Genomic DNA, 18529 nt, shown 5'->3' with positions numbered 1-18529 from the left:
GAATGACAATTGAGAAGAAAGTACTTTTACGGCACTTTAAAATAAAATCCTGTATAGGACCGACTACATCGATCATCTCTCATGTATTCCCGCTGTTCTCTTCATACGACCTCTAATCGCACGTTCAAGTCACCGGTCACTTTATTGCGCAGCTCTACAGATGACCACACTTGGCAGCAGAAATGGTACTATACTACTGTATCACCTTCAGAACCCTACACATCCTAGATTCCTAAATATGTGACACCACTGGTGCTAAAGAAAATTCAAAGAACGCTGTACCCATATGAATTTTTTAGCATTTTTTTGAGACACATCAAACTTTATTTTGGTGGTATGTATTCACCACTGGGATTTTTTTTTTATGCTATATAAATGAATAAGTCCAAACATTTTGAAAAAAAAAGTGTTTTTCTTATAACATTTTGCAAATAAATAATCTTTATTCATAAATCTTGGCCAAAATGTATTCAGCTATCTTTTTATTAAAAAAAAATAATAATAAAATAACCCAGATTAGTTTCTAACCAAAAATTATCATTTTTCTACATTTTTTTTATTTTTTTAATATTATTTATTACATTTTTTTAACCTTCCATCACCATAACAGTACAGTGTCACCATAGTGACACTGTACTACTTGTGGGGGGTGATGAAGATTTGTTTTTCTTTTTTTGCACTGATTGCTGTTACACCCAGAAGGCTGTAAAAGCAATAATTTCTCCTTCTCTCTGGCTGCATTCTTGCAGCCATTGAGAAATATGGTACAAGGCTGTTGTGAATAACCTTGTACCATGTGACCTCTGTGATCATTCACAGATTTCCCAAGTAGTAAGCAATGATGTCAGGAAGTGACATCTTGCTTACTACTATTCATCTGATCACTGATTGGCCAATCAGGGATCACATGATGAATCAGGACCTCTCACAGAGGTCCCGTACAGCGATCAGTGTTCCACTGTGCCAGATCACGGTGCCGTGCGCTCCCAGGGAGCGCGCACAGGCAGTGAATGCGGGGACTGTTTATAAACTTTTATAAAATTTCCATCCACTCAGGTTTCAGATTACACTTACCTCTGTGCTGTACAGTGTGACATCAGATCCCCATCCCCTGCCTTCTGGAAGCTCAGAAATATCATCTAAAATGTGTACTTTGAAAGAATGTGGAGAAGCGGGGGCTCCAGATAAACATGCACTGCTTATGTAGGAGAATTTAATTCATCACTATGAATCACCTGAGGCCAGTCACTTCAGTGGGTTTATGCAATGCTTTACTGTCACTTTAAAATAAAATCCTATATAGGCCTGACTACATCGATCATCTCTCATGTATTCCCACTGGCCTCCTCATGCGACCAGCAATATTACATTCAAGTCACCGGTCACTTTATTGCGCAGCTTTACAGATGACCGCACTTGGCAGCAGAAATGGTACTATACTACTGTATCACCTTCAGAACCCTACACATCCTAGATACCTAAATATGTGACACCACTGGTGCTAAAGACAATTCAAAGAACAACTTTCTCATTTGTCTATCCCAAAAGAAAATAAAGACGGTGAGATACAACCTTTACCTTTCAAATCGACGGTATTTCTTTAACTTTTTATACACAATAATGAACAAAGATTATATGACTAAAAAAAAATGCATTCAACCTCCTTTGGTTTTACATTTTGCTTTTCATGCAGAACTAATTATAAAGAGCTATCTGTCATGTTAGCAAATTTAGAAACAAAGCCGTATTGTTCTGTATTTTAGTACATTGCGTTAAACATGGGAAACACCAGATGTGTATTGTAAACATTAACAGACTTACACAAGTCTTCTACCATTCTTACCTGATATTGCTGCAGCTGCAAATAATTCCTTTTTATTTGCAAATACCAGACAGAGCATATGGTGAGGCTCCATTATTGGCAAAGCTTTCTGTGACAAAGAATAGAAATCTCCAAAATTGGAAGTTTAAACTAAAATATACTTTATGACTGTGCAATTTAAATACCAGACCTCAGTCATCAATCTGGCAACTCTGCCATTTCCCAGGTCAACTAGTAAATCTTAGGGACATCTATAAAGATTAAACATCATAGTTCCGCATTAGGATAAAGGTTTTTTTTCTGTACAACAGCACTCCGTATGCAAGCACGTGTACACGTATACCCACGGCTCCTTTGAAATTCTACTTCTCAATCATCCCTATTTTAAGTCCTCATGCACATTTGACGTTTTTGCAGCTGCTGTTTTTGGCATTTTTTCTACGGCCAGTAAACCCCCCAGCATGTTATCCTATGTGTTCATGCACACATAGACTGTAATCAGCGTTTTATGGCTGGAAAAAAAACTAGTGGGTTTCTAGAGGAGTTTTTTAGCTGTAAAAACACGCTAACGCTGAAAAATGCGGCAAACCGTGGTAAAACGCAGCAAACCGGCGTTTTTGGAATTTTTTGACCAACTTTTTTTTTGGGGGGGTAAAAAAAACCCCGCTAAAAACTGGAAATGTGGAAAAACACAGGAAAATGCCGCTAATTGTGGCAAAACGCCACTAACTGCTAATGCAAAATGCTAAAAAAAGCTGAAAAACTCACGTTGTTAACATGACGTTACACGGCTAACGTTACGAGCATTATCAAAACTCCCAGTGTGCATGGATCCTAAACCTGAACTCTAGGCAGTTTTAATAGACACAAATAATTCAGCTATATATTCATGAATAAATCAATCAGTGGATAGAGGGTACAATGCCAAGCTCCTGCAGACACTTCCTCCAGCTCCCTTACAGAGGAACGGGCTTTCAGTTGGAGAGCAGGAAGAAGTGTCAATGGACTATGACTGTGCTGATTACCACACTTGTATTCCATTGAGAGCTTTCAGTTCATCTGCCATAGTGGAGATGGGACTTGTAGTTCATTAATTCACAGATCTACGTGAATGGCTGATGCACAGATTTCAAAAGTGACAGTAGCAGCAAGGATATTCTCTGGGTGGAGAGGTTTGCTTAGCCTACTCAGAGGTGTAACATGTTGCATAATGTGGAATTAGCCTTTAAATGTTTTTTGTTTTTTAAACGTTTATTGAAGGCTTTTCAATTAACAGCAGTATTACAAACTTGATAAACAAGCCAATAGCAAAAAAAACTACTATGGAAAAGGCAAATAAGCCTGTAAAATGTGTAAAATGCACAAGAAAGATGTAAAACATAGGCATGTAGGGCATGGTACAGCGGCAAATATGACAACAACAAATATATATATATTCCCTAGGAGTGAAATCTTGGAGACTATAGTAAGGATCGTTTAATTTATTTTTAACAACTAGTGTAAGTATCTGAATTCAACATGATACCGGCTCTTTCCAATACCCAGCACTCATACTGTAAAAGGGAGAAGCAGGGCTGGAAACCAATCAGATGTGCTGTATGCAAACATACTGACAAGGAAAATGCAAGTAGGAGGAAAGAGTGAAGTGAGCAGAAGGATGGCCTCACCAGTTTGATGCTGCTCATTCACTCTCCAATCATCAGGCTGTAAGTGAAAATATTATATCAATGCATTTTTTTAACTGTGACAGAAAGATGTATCATCCTCCTACCCGTGTTTTCTGATTTTCTATTTTACTGGAATAGCATATTAAAAATACCATGGCTGTTTTGTACCCCCAGTCTACCAGATACCTTTCTAATATAATGAACAAATTACATAACGAAGTGCCATACCAACATTTTCAAATAGAAAAAAGACCAGTTCAAGTATCATACTGTGTGGCAATAATACAGTTGCAAGAAAAAGTATGTGAACCCCTTGGGATTACGTGGAGTTTTGCATGAATTGGGCATAAAATGTGCTCTGAACATCATCTAAGTCACAACAATAGAAGAACACAGTCTGCTGAACATAATACTACACAAATATTAGATGTTTCCATGGTTTAATTGCACATAACATGTAAACATTCAAAGTGCAGGGAGGAAAAAGTATGTGAGGCCCTAGCTTAATGACTTCTCCCAGAGCTAATTGGAGCCAGGAGTGAGTCAACCTTGACTCCAATCAGTGTGATGATATTGGATGTGTTGCTGACAGCTGTCCTGCCCTTAAAAAACACACACCTGTTTTGGGTTTACTGGTTTCAAGAAGCACTGTCTGATGTGAACCATGCCTCGCAGAAAAGAGCTCTCAGAAGACCTACGATCAAGAATTGTTGACTTGCATGAAGCTGGAAAGGGTTGCAAAAGTATCTCCAAAAGCCTTGATGTTCATGTGTCCATGGTAAGACAGACTGGCTACAAATGGAGAAAGTTTAGCACTGTTGCTACTCTCCCTAGGCGTGGTCGTCCTGTAAAAATGACTGCAAGAGCACAGCGCAGAATGCTGCATGAGGTAAAAGAGCACCTGGATGTTCCACAGCACTACTGGCAAAATATACTGTGGACAGATGAAACCAATATTGAGTTGTTTGGGAAGAACACACAACACTATGTGTGGAGAAAAAAAGGCACAGCACACCAACATCAAAACCTCATCCCCACTGTAAAACATGGCGAAGGGAGCATCATGGTTTGGGGCTGCTTTGCTGCCTCAGGGCCTGGACGGATTGTTGTCATTGATGGGAAAATTAATTCCAGAGTTTATCAAGACATTTGCAGGAAAACGTATGACCATCTGTCCGCCAACTGAAGCTCCGCAGAGGATGGGTGATGCAACAGGACAGTGACCCAAAGCATACAAGTAATTCAACAAAACAATGGCTGCAACCGCACAAAATACGCCTTCTGGAGTGGCCTAGTCAGAGTCCTGAACTCAACCCGATTGAAATGCTGTGGCATGACCTTAAGAGAGCGATTCACACCAGACATCCCAAGAATATTGCTACACTGAAACAGTTTTGTGAAGAGGAGTGGTCCAAAATTACTCCAGATCGTTGTGTAGGTCTGATCTGCAACTACAGGGAACGTTTGGTTGAGGTTATTGCTGCCAAAGGAGGGTCAACCAGTTATTAAGTCCAAAGGTTCACATGCTTTTTCCTCCCTGCACTGTGAATGTTTACATGTTTTGTGCAATTAAACCATGGCAACATCTAATGTTTGTGTAGTATTATGTTCAGCAGATTGTGTTCTTCTATTGTTGTGACTTAGATGACGTTCAGAGCACATTTTATGCCCAATTCATGCAAAACTCCACGTAATCCCAAGGGGTTCACATACTTTTTCTTGCAACTGTAGGCCTTCAAGGGAAACATAAACGTTACTATTTGATAGTGCTCTGAGTTCTGCATGTGGTAATCTTGCTTAATTTCCTTTAGGGCCGGTTCACCCATAGAAATGCAGTCCAGATGTGTTTCTGCATGCACATTTTTGGCGCGTTCTGGTGTGTTTTTGATGCTTTCCAGTTCATTTTTCCCCCATCTCTTTTTCTTCAATTTAAATAAGGACATGTGTGTTCCATTGCGTTTTTGATGCATTTTACCGTGTTTCAGTACAGTTCTGTGCAGGAAAAATGCAGCCTGTTCTACTTTTTTTTTTCTGCAACTAGAACGCACTGGAACTGCGAGTGATGATGTGAACTATGACACTGACTACCATATAACCTTCTTTCTGTGCATTTTGGATGCAGAAAAAAAGCAACTGAAATGCATTTAGTGTGAACTGGCCCTTAAAACCCAAAATCAGCCTCAGAGTTGGAGTGCAAGCACTGTGAGCTAATCTCCATTGCACTGCATAAAGTAGAAAAATGAAATCTGAATGTTCATTTTACCCTCTGCTCAGGGTATATGTTATATGTTAGTAGGGGTGTGGGAAGCATTGGCTTATATAATCAATAATGTATATTTACATGAATTAAAAGAAAAAAAAAAACATACTGTATATCCATCATGAGACGTTTAAAGAAAAGCACAATTTTAATCCTGTATGCAGTTATTTTGATGTCAATTGTAAATTCAACATATTGGGGTTTATTTACTAAAGCTGGTCCACTCACAATCTGGTGCAGCTGTGCATGGTGGCCAATCAGCTTCTAACTTCAGATTGTTCAGTTAAGCTTTAGCAATAAAACCGGGACCCTGATTGGTTTCTATGAAGAAGTGCACAAGATTCTGAGTGGGCCAGCTTTAGTAAATAAGCCCCATAGTCTTTGTGTGCAATGTCATATCAAAGGTTTTTGTGTTATCTATCCAAAACTAAAAACAAAACCAAGAAAACATTGCCTTTTATTATACTTTAATTCTGCTTTTAGGTACATGCATGGTTTACTTCTACTGAGTTATCGGTGTTGCTGAAATAGAAACTCAACAAGTTCTGCTTGGTAGACGACTGGTATAATACTGGAAAATGTATAATGTGAGATTTCCAAATATTTGCAATTAGCCAAGTATCCTGCTGCTTATAGTCTTTGAATAATACAACCACACTTACAAAAGATACTTCCGTAAATGATACTTTTTGATTGAGCTATAGTTGGTTATAAGGATTTCTCTGACCTCAAATGGACTGCCCAGGCCTTTACATCTCATTAAACCTGGCTGGAGAACACTTTGTGGCTCATCAATAGTTTTGTATGTGGCATCCTGCTGAAAAATAGTATTTGCTGATTCTCACCTGTAGAAGAAGTCATCAGTCCATTGCAGAACAAAGCACTGATGTGGTATGCTTGACTGCTTACCGTGTCCATTTCTACCTGCTCACCTCTTACATAATATATAAGATTTCTGGCACATTTCTAGCAAGGCTCTTAATATTTGGAAAAGATACAAAGAAACCACAGCAGCTGAGTTGCTTTAGAGTAAAAAGTTCACTTTTCCTGTTTCCCCTAAGCGGATTATCGGTAATATGTATTGGTTGTACCTTATTATTTATATACAGATGGCAGCTCATTACTGCTATCTATAAACCACAGTAGAGCAATTTGCAGTGAACGGCAAAGTGCATTTGTATTAACTGGCTGATTTTCTATTGCTGCCAAAGGAGAACACGAGTTGATATTAGAGCAAGAAAAATGCTGAAGACGTCTCCAATTAAGAGAAATGTGCATTTAGCATCATAATCAGCAAACTTTTAAATAAATGAAGTTTTGTTAAATAATACTCCAGGTGCCTTGTTCGCTGAGCGGGCCTAATGAAATCAGTGAAGCTCTGCTTTCAGACACACTAATACAGTTATTTTAACGATAATCTCTCTGGGCGATGCAAGCTTGAAGATGAATGCTAATGGATGGAAAAGACACAGGTTCACATTGGTGTGCAGTTATTTTCGTATTCTGCTTCTACTGGAGATGTGGACTTTTTTTTCAAGTTGATGAAACATTTATATCTGTTTGATAGGTAGAATGAGTGTTATGATGCAAATCTATATTATTAAATATTACAAGCATGGTTTACTGATTTACTTTAGGGTTTGGCTTTTGCTTAGTTCTTATACAATTGGTCTTTTTTTTAGTCTAATAAATGTAGTGGCCTTTTGCTGCTGCTATAAAATGTCCAATAAACACAAAAAGGGTGATATAAAAAAATGTTTGGTTAAATTAAAGCTGAAATCCAGGTAAAAATCTAGATTAACTGTCAAAGCCCAACTTTGGGAAATCTGAAAATTCTGACAATTAAGGCTAAGTTCACACTAGCTTTGTTAGCAGGCGTTAGACAGGCGTTTAGGAAGCGTTTTTAACGCTCCTCAAATACCTATGAAAATTCTACACATGGCAGCACACAGTGCTGTCCACACTGAAACGCTAGCATAGTGGCAAAATTGACGCCTCATGTTGAGTTAGGAGGAGTTGAAGCATCCCATTCAAGTCTATGGTGATGCTCCGCAAACGCCTGGCAGGCATTTGCGGGGCGTTTGCAAGGCGTTTGCGAGGTGTTTTTGGAGCATTAATACTATTAAACTTCATTATAGGCGTTTGTGGTGTGGTTTTAATGTTTGCCAAACGCCTATCAAATGCCTCAAAAATGCACGTAGGGCATTTGGGGAGTGTTTGGGAAGCGTTTTTAATGCTCCTCAAACACCTGTCAAATGCCATATGGGCATTTGGTAAGAGTTAGAAATTAGTCAAGTGTGAACTAGGCCTAACTGTCTTGGAGAAAGTAAAAGCACTTTGCATTCTTTGGCAGTGTTTTGTCCCTAAGCGTCCTCACTTCCAATGCAGGGTTATATCTTGATGATATCAGGACCTTTGAGCGTTGGAGCATGGGAGAGAAGACAATATGGGGACCGATCTACCAGCAGAGAGGAGTGGAAGATTGGATAAGTTAATCTACTTTTCAATGCCACCTAGACCTAAATAAGCAGTTTACCCTTGCAGTGCAGTCTTAGCCTCACTGAAAGGTAGAATTTCCATGTTCATCGATTGGGGCTTTAAAATACAACTACGGACTGGTTTCACCTGTAAAAGCCTTTGTATTTTTTTTCCCATACAGTCCTGGCATATACACAGCCTTATAACATAGCAGAGCTGGGTTTGTGACCTGATTTTTCTGTGCTGCAGTTAGGCAGTATAGCTAATACACCTCCATGCAGCCCTCTGTGGTTGGATAGTAAAAGAACAGCAGCGCAGTGATGACCCAGCCTTCTGTTCAGTCCCCTGATTCTCCTTCTATCTACATGTTCCTTGTCATCATTTGTACAGAGCAGCACAATTGATTGGCTCCTAGTACTGGCCCTCCCAGTGGAACTAAACTTCTGCAATAACAGTTTTCTTAGTAGAAGATACATGCCAAATGTAATTTTCCAGTAACATTTCTTCTGGCTGCTAGCAGTTTAAATGTTGTGTGTACACTGCCAGGTGTATGCCTTATCTCATTATCTTGCCCATACTTGTATTTTATGGCAAGAGCCCACCCAGTGGGCATTAGTTCAGCTTTGAGACAGAATCAGGTACTTACACTAGTTGCATTTAAAAAAACATAGAAGTATTATTTGTAACACCCGGAGGCGTTGTTTGTGTGTTTTCAACTGTAACCCCTTCCTGGCCTTAAGTTCTAGACCAGCATTCTGAAGAACAGTTTCCCATGCTGAGAGAATGTTAAGACAAACTACAATTTAGAATTGTAAGCATACACCTCTGCAAGCCCCTGAAACAATCCTTTCAATGACAACCACAGGTTTTATACTAAGGATCATGAACCAATCGCTATGGTTCCCAATCATGTGATGACCATGATTACTTATCTATCTGCTGTAACTCAACATTTTTGGAGCCATCTGCAAGCACTTTATACCTTCAGAAGTTTTTTTTTTCCCTCATAGAGTCTCTTTAAGGTAGTACAGTTCCTCTAATGTAGAGTGACTAGTCTGTTGTATTTTCAGTTTGTGATGGAGTAGCACACATCTTCTATTCATCTCACTATTGCTTAGGTATTGTCATGCCAGTTGACACATCTGCAATGTATGGCCTAAGGCAGGGGTGTCAAACTGGTAGCCCTCCAGCTGTTGCCAAACTACATGTCCCATCATGACTCTACCTTTAGGAGTCATGCTTGTAACTGTTAATCTTGCAATGCCTCATGGGACTTATAGTTTGGCAAAAGCTGGAGGGCTGCCAGTTTGACACCCATGGTCTAAGGTATCTGGACACATAATTTTTTGAGATCCAGTGTGTACTGTCAAAGGTACTGTTAATTGTACAGCATACAAACACATTCAAGACAACCTTGTGACAACAGTTTGGGGAAGATTGTTTTTTGTTCCGGCATGTGCCATTGTGCGCAAAGCCAGCTTGATAAAGACACAGTTGGCTGAGTTTGGTGTGGAGGAACTCAAGTGGCCTGCACAGAACCCTGACCAAAAACCACAAAGAACACCTCTGAGATGAATTGCCATACCAGTCATTAGCAAGGCCCAACATTAGTAACTGACTTCACAAATGCTTTTTTTGCTGTATGGGCACAAATTCTCACAGAAATCCAGAAAAAGGGTACAACCTTATGGATGGAATGTCCAACAAGCTTATATAGGTGTGATGGCCAGGTGTTCACAAACTTTTATTTGTTAAATGTTTTAGTGCTTTTTAATCTGAGGTTTAATTTATGGTTAGAAATAAGAGAGTTAACTTATTTTTTAAAGTACAGGCCCCAAGACTCATCCTGATCTCGGCTTCTCTTTTCTAGTGAGTCACTGACTTGGAGCAAGTATGAAGACCTGGAGTGGAGACTTTTAAAGCTGGCTCCAAATTTTTCCAGATCTGTAACAAATTACTAAAATCTAGATCAACCATTCCAAAATGAAAAAAAATCTCTTTTCTACCTAAAGTAACCTGTACAAACTAGATTGTTTTGTACAAAATAAAACTCTAGGTGCCCTTTTTATTGTAAACTTAACTTTGCTGTAAAATACATTTTCAGCTTAAACAATTGATGGTGTGACGCATGGGAGATGTGTCCTTGTGTAAATTGCAAGAGTTTGTCAATCAATCACAGTTTTATTTTTCTGTATAGTGCATGCCAAATAGAAGTATTTGTCTTTTTTGCAGTAATATTTCTATGATGATTTGATGAAACTTTTTTTTCTTTTCCATATCTTTTAAAAGTTAAAGGCAATTTAGCCTTTCTTGCTTATTGCTTTGTGTTCTTTTGGTATACTGCACTCTCCCTAATGGACTCATCAAGCTGGCAAGATGTTGCCTTTATAATGATGATGCTGAGGGGATTGAGAATTTCACGCTGCTTGGGCTCTTGAAATGGTAAAAGTTACTTAAGATACATTTTTTACCACCTGGAGACCTAATCATAAAGCAATTCCTAGTACCCTCTCACACCTCTCTGATGTGTCAAAAGTAGACTGTGTTTATATATTTTACAACGTACTCCACACTTTTGTATAAGTTTCTGTTCTTAAAGAATTTAAAGTTAGCATTGTTTTTAAACCAATGAATATATGATTTAAAATAAAAACATTATACTTAACATCCATATATAGTTCCAAAGGTAGCCATGGCACTGTGTTTGAGGTAAATGCCCAGGTGCTCACCCACAAAGAAATTCATATAAATCCAAAACTGGTTTAGAGGCACTCAGGGGTCTTGCAGAGGAGAAAGATCAAAAACAGCAGCTTAAACGTTTCAGTGAATGTCACGTACCTGGTTGGAGAGCCTGATGTGGAGAGAAGGCATCCTCTTATGACTCCCGCTCGGAGCCCCTGATAGTGGGAGCAGAGGGCGCAGAGCCAGGAGTGGCACGAGTGCTGGGTGGATCTGGAGCTGGCTGCAGGTAGCTGGAGACCCAGGAGATCCAGATGCAGGCCAGGTGCAGATGCAGGAACGTAGGGTCAGCAGCAGACAGGTATGGCGGCAATCAAGATGCAGACTGGGACTGAACACTGGAATGTGGATGCAGTAGCAGGCAGGTATGGCGGTGACCAGGATGCAGTCCAGGTGCAGGACCGTGGGTGCAGCGGCAGGTAAGTATGGCAAACGTCAGGATGCAAGCCAGATGCAGGATCGTGGGTGAGTACAGGTAAGTAGATGCAGCAGAGTCAGACAAGCTGGGTCAGTACCAAGCGGACAGATAAAGTACAAGGGAGCAGGCAAGCGGATGGTCAGGGTTAGCCGAGGTCTGTGCAGGCGGAGTTCTTTCTTAGTCAGGCAAATCAGAATACAGGCAACAGGATCAGGTAATATGTGCAGGAACGTTGTAGACCAGAAGGCATTGATTTTACTGTTCTGCAGGTTTAAATAGCTCGCCTGGCGTGTACGCTTACTGCGCATGCGCGAGTTTCTGCGCTACTATGCACGCGCGCTCGCACATTCCCACGCCTGCGCACTCGCATCGCCACGCCTGAGGGGATCCGTCGCATGGCGACAGGATCCCTGACAGTGAAGCTCAGTCCATCTTTCTCAAGACACTACATTATAGAAATGAACAGACTAATAAACCCAAAGTTCCACTCACTAACAACACCCCTTAGTGATTACCTCACACACTGCAAGGGTTAAAAGACACATACAGAGAAAATGTAAAAAAAAAAGATCACAAAAGGAGGAAATCACAATAGTTCATCAAAATAAGGAAAATATGCAAGATCCTCGCTGAGATAAAAAATAACTCCTACACAAAAATTACAAATTGCAGAAAAAGTGGAACAAACAAAGCAGGTAAAGAATACTCACAAAATCGCCACCCTGACACATGGCAAACACCTGGCAGGCGTGGACCATTCACAATAAATATCATGAAAAAATAATAAAACAACAAGTGATATACTAGGACAACATAGCAATAAATGAAAAATGATCAAAAAGCCATAGAATGCTTCTCAAGAACAAACACCCCACATGTGCCAAAAGTAAACAATTATAGGAGAGTGAATAGCACCCGACATAAGACCATAGAACCAACAGTGCACAAAGACAGGAATACATACAAATGTACACACTATAAATCAACACTCTACAACCAGATAGAAGAAACCAGAGGACTAAATAGTTGCAGAGGAGGAATGGTGGTGAGAATGCCAAGACTAACACCACTAGAAGAACATGCCATCCCAAACAGAAGGAGGGATTGTTGAAACTTAGTAAGGTTTCCATTAAACAAAAAGGGTCTGATCACCCAGAACACCACATAGAAGAATCAGTCTAGTATTGCACCTAAATAGCACAACATGACATAGATCCACAGAAAACTCGAACAGTGCACACAAACAGGAATACGTACAAATGTACAAAATATGAATCAATACTCCACAACCAGAGAGAAGAAACCCGAAGATTCAGATTTATGAATAGTTGCAGTGGAGGAATGTTGGTGGCAACCCAAGACTAACATCACTAGGAAAAACATACCATTCAAAACAGGAGTGAGTATGGAATCCAAGTGAGGTTTCCTTAACAGAAAATGAGTTTGGACATCCACAACACCACACCGAAAAATCAGTCTAACATAGCACCAAAAAGGCAAAAAAATGGCATAACATAGCAATTAACACATACTGTATATGTCAAAACTTTTGCCAAAAAGATCAGGGTCAGAACACCTAAGTATGAAGAAGGCCACCAGCTGGATATCCATCCAGTGATGAAGCATATATACCATTTACTGTTCTGCCCATCATTTCTCCATCAGTCAGTGTCAAAAGCACCAACAGGTAGTCAGCCATAAGTTCCAAAGGATCATGCAAAACAATTAAGGCTTAGCTGTTCATTAAGCCCCTTTGGGGACAAAGTTTGTAATTCATGCATCCATTGGCTTTCCCCAAAAGGCGCTTAATGAACAGCTAAGCCTCAATTACTTTTTAGGATCCTCTGGGACTTCTGGCTTACTACTTGGTGGTTCTGACTGATGTAGAAGTGATAGGACAGTAATGCTGACCTGCTGTTTATGTGTTTAGTGCTGGTTCACACCCGAATCACACAGGAACGTGCCACTTGTTCCTGTGCAATTCAATTTTCAACCCATTCATTTCGATGGGCTGAAATCTCACTGGATCAAACAAAATGTAGTGTATGCACTACTTTTAAAAAAACGCACTTCTACCTGATCGGATGGTACTGCAGATCTGAAACAGGCAAATGCACCGTTTTTCTCATCTGCATTTGGGGTGTTGTTAGGAATCATTGACAGATTGCACACGTAGTGCAGCAGATCGCAGATCGCACCCCAAGTGCCTTTGGAACAGGTACTTAATGGGAACTGCTCTTCTTTGTTGACAGTATGGTCACTGCATGCTCCCAGCATAGTGCCCGCGCTATCAAGGACCACACGCTATCTTTCTTTATAATCAGGATCTTCCAATTATGTGAAGTGACCTAACTCTGCGGCTTAACTAATGCAGAGAAAAAATCAGGTCACTAGGCTTGCTGTGCTGTGTTGTAGGACTGGATACATTCCAGAAGTGGATGGACAGAAATGCAAATGGCAGGAAAGACCTTTCCCGCATACTTGTTTCAATGGTGTATTTAACTGTTAGCTGACAGTTCAGCTTTAAAGCAACCCATGCAATGCACAGCACAGGTTTGCTTTGAGCTAGCAATTCATTCAAATTATTACTTTTGGATTAATTTGAAGATTAACGCAAACCTGTCATGAGAGAAATAAAGGATGTGCTTTTACATGCATTCTTCAGAAAATTTTAGTTACCTGTCTATTATACTGTTCAACTGGCCTCCATGCTTTGAGTTACAGAACAGGAATAAATATGCAAAACCAGAACGTCAATGTAAATCAGAAGTTCTTATGTGCATTTTTGTTTCTTGCTCAAGGTATGATACAAACGTGTGTGCATATTAGCTAGGCAAAATTTCAGAAATGGCATCCCCTATGTTTGACAGGATTATCGGCATGGAGTTTGCATATTCTCCCTGTGCTTGGTAGGTTTTCTCCTGGGTACTCCAGTTTCCTCTCACACTCCAAAAGACTGCTGGTAATTGGCTCCTATCTAAACTGGCCCCAGTGTATGTGTGCATTTGAGATAGGTATCTTAGACTGTAAGATCCATGATGGCAGGGACTGATGTGAATGTATAATATGTAAAACTAAGCAAAATTGTCAGCACTATACAGTGTATATCTGTAATAAATAATAAAAAATATGTTTTATGTTATCACAAAAGGTATTCCAGGGCACTAAGGAATGATGCTGTAAATGTAACACAGCTTTCTCTGCGACATCTGTATGTTTTTTACCTAGAAATTTGACCATTAACAAAGATGTAACAGTAGAATCAGTTTATTAGATAAGAAAGGTAGATGAGGCAGAAACAAACTGAAAACACACGAAAAGGGCAAGCATCTCGGAAACGAGCCAATACAAGTAGAAATCAATACTCTTCATGTATAAGTTTCTTGGAAATTCACAAGACTAGTTTTACAGGGTGTCACTCAATAGTTTTTCCTAAGGCAAGAATTAAATAACTTTCAATTTAGCCACTATTGATTTTTGGGAGCTGTATATAGAAGAAGTCTAAGAATGGGTCTATAAATGTCCCTGGCCTTAGTATTCACAGACTGGAAGGCTCCCACTTTTCCAAAGCGACATTTCATAACAAGTGCTGCTGCTTTTGTAAATTTCCTTGCTGAGTTGCATTGGCATAATAAAACCAGTCACAGGAGAAGCTATTTGTCTTTACCCAATGATGGATCTATGCTTATTTTTTCACATCAAGTACTTGATGTATTGTATTTTGGGCTTATCCACTGAGTAACCCTGAACACCTATATAGGTTACTTTTTTCTGTAGGGCAGCACTGAAAAAAAAAATATTAATTCACCATGACTTATTTGGTGTCAATGCTGCTGTTGTTCTATCCATGCATTTCATTCCACTGTTAACACTCATAATACACGGGACTAATTTGGATGTTTATGGTTCTCTTGTTATTAAAATGTTTAGGATGTTTTTATTCATTAGTTTTCAGATTGTAAGACTAGGGTATATTTAACCACTGGCATCCATGCCACTTGGGGGTTATAGAAACCAAATAGTAGGGGTATGGAACTCGACCTCTGAATACTTAAAAATGTTTTAAAGATTTTGAAAAATTTGAAACATGATTTTATGCTTTATTGAACATGAAGTGAAAATGGAGATACCGACCTGCCACTTGCACAGTTTGTGCCTCCTCCAAAGCACTCTGTACAGTGGTGCTTCATGAAGTTCCGTACTCATGCTGATGAGTAATCCATGTGTCAGCACAAAGCCAGACTGAGTCTTTGCATTTTAGAGCAAGTAATTAAAGTGCTACCCCAGGGATTGTAATTATAGCAGAAATCCACTACAATTACAAATCCTCGGGTAGTGCTGCAAAGACTCAGCTCTTTCTTGTTTTGTGTTGACAAATAGATTACTTATCAGTGTAAGTGCGGGACTTGGTTCATGAGGCACCTGTGTGCGAGGAATACATTGGAGGAGGGACACGCAATGTGGGCTTCCCCAGCTCAGGAGCAGACTTATAGACCAATAGCTAGCATGGACAGCCTCCCTGCTAGCGACCATATCAGCCTTTCTCAACCAGGGTGCCTTCAGGCTTCTTCAGGGGTGCCTTGGCAAAATGCTCAAAAATGTATACAAGCCAGCAGGTTTATAAATCCTGTTCTAGTGTGAGGAACCAGAACTGAGTCAAATTATGCAAACTAAGCTGCATGGAACGTTTATGCACAACCTGATGTAACTAGCAATGTAGCTCCTTATGTGATAGACATTTTTTGAGAATGTCTTCGAAACCACAAAATGCACTTTATTAACATCCTACAAAACAGGGGTGATGTATGCTTTTTATGGTATCCTATATACATATGTTTATACCGTATATATGTTTTTGAAGTTTGTTTTTAAGGTTTACGAATAAAGCAATTCTTAATTTTCAAGCAAATACATAGCACTTTGCTAATTTTTAGATAAATAATATATATGTACTTTATTTGCAGGAGGACCTACTAGATGGCCTTCAACTCATTGTGATTGCTGCTGTAAAAACACAAAGGGGGACAAAGAGGGTGAAAGTGGAACATCCTGCAATGAACTTTCTACATCCAGCTGTGATAGTCAATCTGAAGCCAGCTCTCCCCAAGAAACAGTCATCTGTGGTCCTGTAACTCGCCAGCCCAATATACAAACTCTAGACCGACCAGCCAAGAAAGGACCAGTGCAGATTATCCAGCAGTCCGAAATCCGAAGGAAAAGTGACCTTTTAAGAACTTTAACAACTGGGTCGAGAGAGTCCAACACAAGTAAAAAAAAAGTTGTGAAAGAAAAGCTTTCTATTGAAGAAGAGCTGGAAAAATGTATTCAGGATTTCATGAAAATAAAAATACCAGAAAGGTTCCCTGAGAGGAAGTATTCATGGCAATCAGACCTTTTACGAAAATACCACCTATAGAAAGGGCAAAAATATTATAACTCACTGGTATCTGAAGCCTACTGTTTATTTGGTAGATTGCCATGTCCACGTAAACTACTGCCTATATACATAGTCCACTTTAACCCTGTTGCTGCTGAATGGATGTGATACAAAGTCCAATTCTGACCAATTCAAACCAGTAGCAAGGGCATTAAAGGCAAGTCTGTCTAAAACTAATCACTCAGTTTTGGTTTTACTCTGGTGGGTGCAATCAAACACCAAGTAGAAAGAACTCCATCCAAGATCACACATCTGTTACATGTCTCATTTGGCTTTATTCCAGACATCAGTAGCCTGGTGACACAGCTGCATAGCAAAGAGGAAGGCCAAGCCAAGATCTGTGGGCTGGAATGGAGAAAACTATTTGAGCAGTTTACCCAGTTGTTGGGTGGCTTGACACACCATTGTCCATGCAAGGCTGACTGCTTAGTTTTGGGTGGCATTACCTTTTAACATTGATAGTTACAGGGTACTATTTTCTTTCTCTGTGGAAGCACAAAGTTTTATTTTATTTTCAAAATTTAACAAGATGGATTCTGTAAACACAAATAGCACAAGCGTAGTAGACATTGAACATTAACAGACAGATACTTTGGAGCTTTTTATTTATTTACGTCTTTTTTTTATTTTCCTTCGTTTTCTTCAGTTTTCAAAAAGTGTGTGTTCGTTAAGAAAGTTTCTGGAAGAGTGTCACTTCAAAAATGCATGTTTCCTTATTGGAGATTGGAGGTCACATGAGTAAAAGAAACAAAGAAAAAAAGTAAAGTAAAATTATACCATGATGGTTTACATTTAGTGAATATATTACTGCATACATTATTGGTCTTGTTATATCCTTGTTACTCTGCACTTTCTTTCAAGTCAGACGGCTGCTTTGTGTGGTCATATAATCTGTGGCTGCTTCATTATCTCTATTTTTGTAGGACTCTGAGATGTGTGGATGGTGTTTACCACTAAAAAAATCAAAGCCCTCCCCTTATTTTAGTCTACAAACATTTGTTACCCATGTGGACTCCAAGTAGGGAAACATTCCCTGGTAAAATGGACACAGCAAATACTTTATAACTAATGTTTGCAAAGTACAGGGCTTTTGTGGTATCAAATAATGTGTAAATTCATTGATGTACAAGTGCATAATAAAGTCTTAAGTGCTCATTCACACAGTAAACATTGGATTTGCCCTGTTTAGATGTGTTGGTTTGTTACAGGGAAACAATGGTTTATGATAGTACTATACATGTCATATGTATCTCAGTTGATTTCGGGTTCAATATCTTTATTGGATTTCAAGCAAATTACAAATGTCCCAATATGAACATAACTATCAAAGGTTTGTTGAGCAAACCTAGGTGCGTATAGTGCAGCGGCATTAAGCAAAGTATCCAGAAACCATAATATAAAACTGGTCGTTGTGAGCTGTGTTGTCAGTTAGCAAGAGGAAACAAATAAAAACAAAGTAACATTTATAACCAACATACAGAAGTAGGAACATCAGCTGTAGTGTGGAAAAATAAGGCCCCTTTCAGATGGGGTGGACCCATCAGCAAATCCGCTTGCTCAGTGGCGGATCTCTTCGCTGATCCCCACCGAGCAAGTGGATGACAGGGCTGTGTCTGCTCCACTATTGCAGAGCGGACACAGACCACTGTTCTCTATGGGGTAGTCAGATGGAAACGGACCGCCTGTTCATTTGCACCCAGCTGTCATT

At 39.5% G+C, this 18529-nt stretch overlaps 1 protein-coding gene across 2 annotated transcripts in view; it reads left to right on the top strand.

Moving 5' to 3' along the window:
* The window catches only part of KCTD16 (potassium channel tetramerization domain containing 16), a 429813-nt gene extending 411806 nt beyond the window's left edge, over positions 1 to 18007 (top strand). For both annotated transcript variants that reach the window (XM_089673022.1, XM_089673023.1), the window contains one exon: positions 16349 to 18007. In XM_089673022.1, coding sequence (XP_089529148.1) covers positions 16349 to 16800 — 452 coding nt within the window. In that variant the 3' untranslated portion in view covers positions 16801 to 18007. The remainder of the gene's footprint in view (positions 1 to 16348) is intronic.
* The last annotated feature ends 522 nt before the right edge of the window (positions 18008 to 18529 follow it).

This window comes from Staurois parvus, unplaced genomic scaffold (genome assembly GCF_062004578.1).
Source record: "Staurois parvus isolate SC_StPar_1 unplaced genomic scaffold, SC_StPar_1.0 ptg000133l, whole genome shotgun sequence".
Taxonomy (NCBI): domain Eukaryota; kingdom Metazoa; phylum Chordata; class Amphibia; order Anura; family Ranidae; genus Staurois; species Staurois parvus.
Note: the sequence above shows the minus strand (reverse complement) of the source record. Positions and strands in the feature narration are given on the sequence as shown.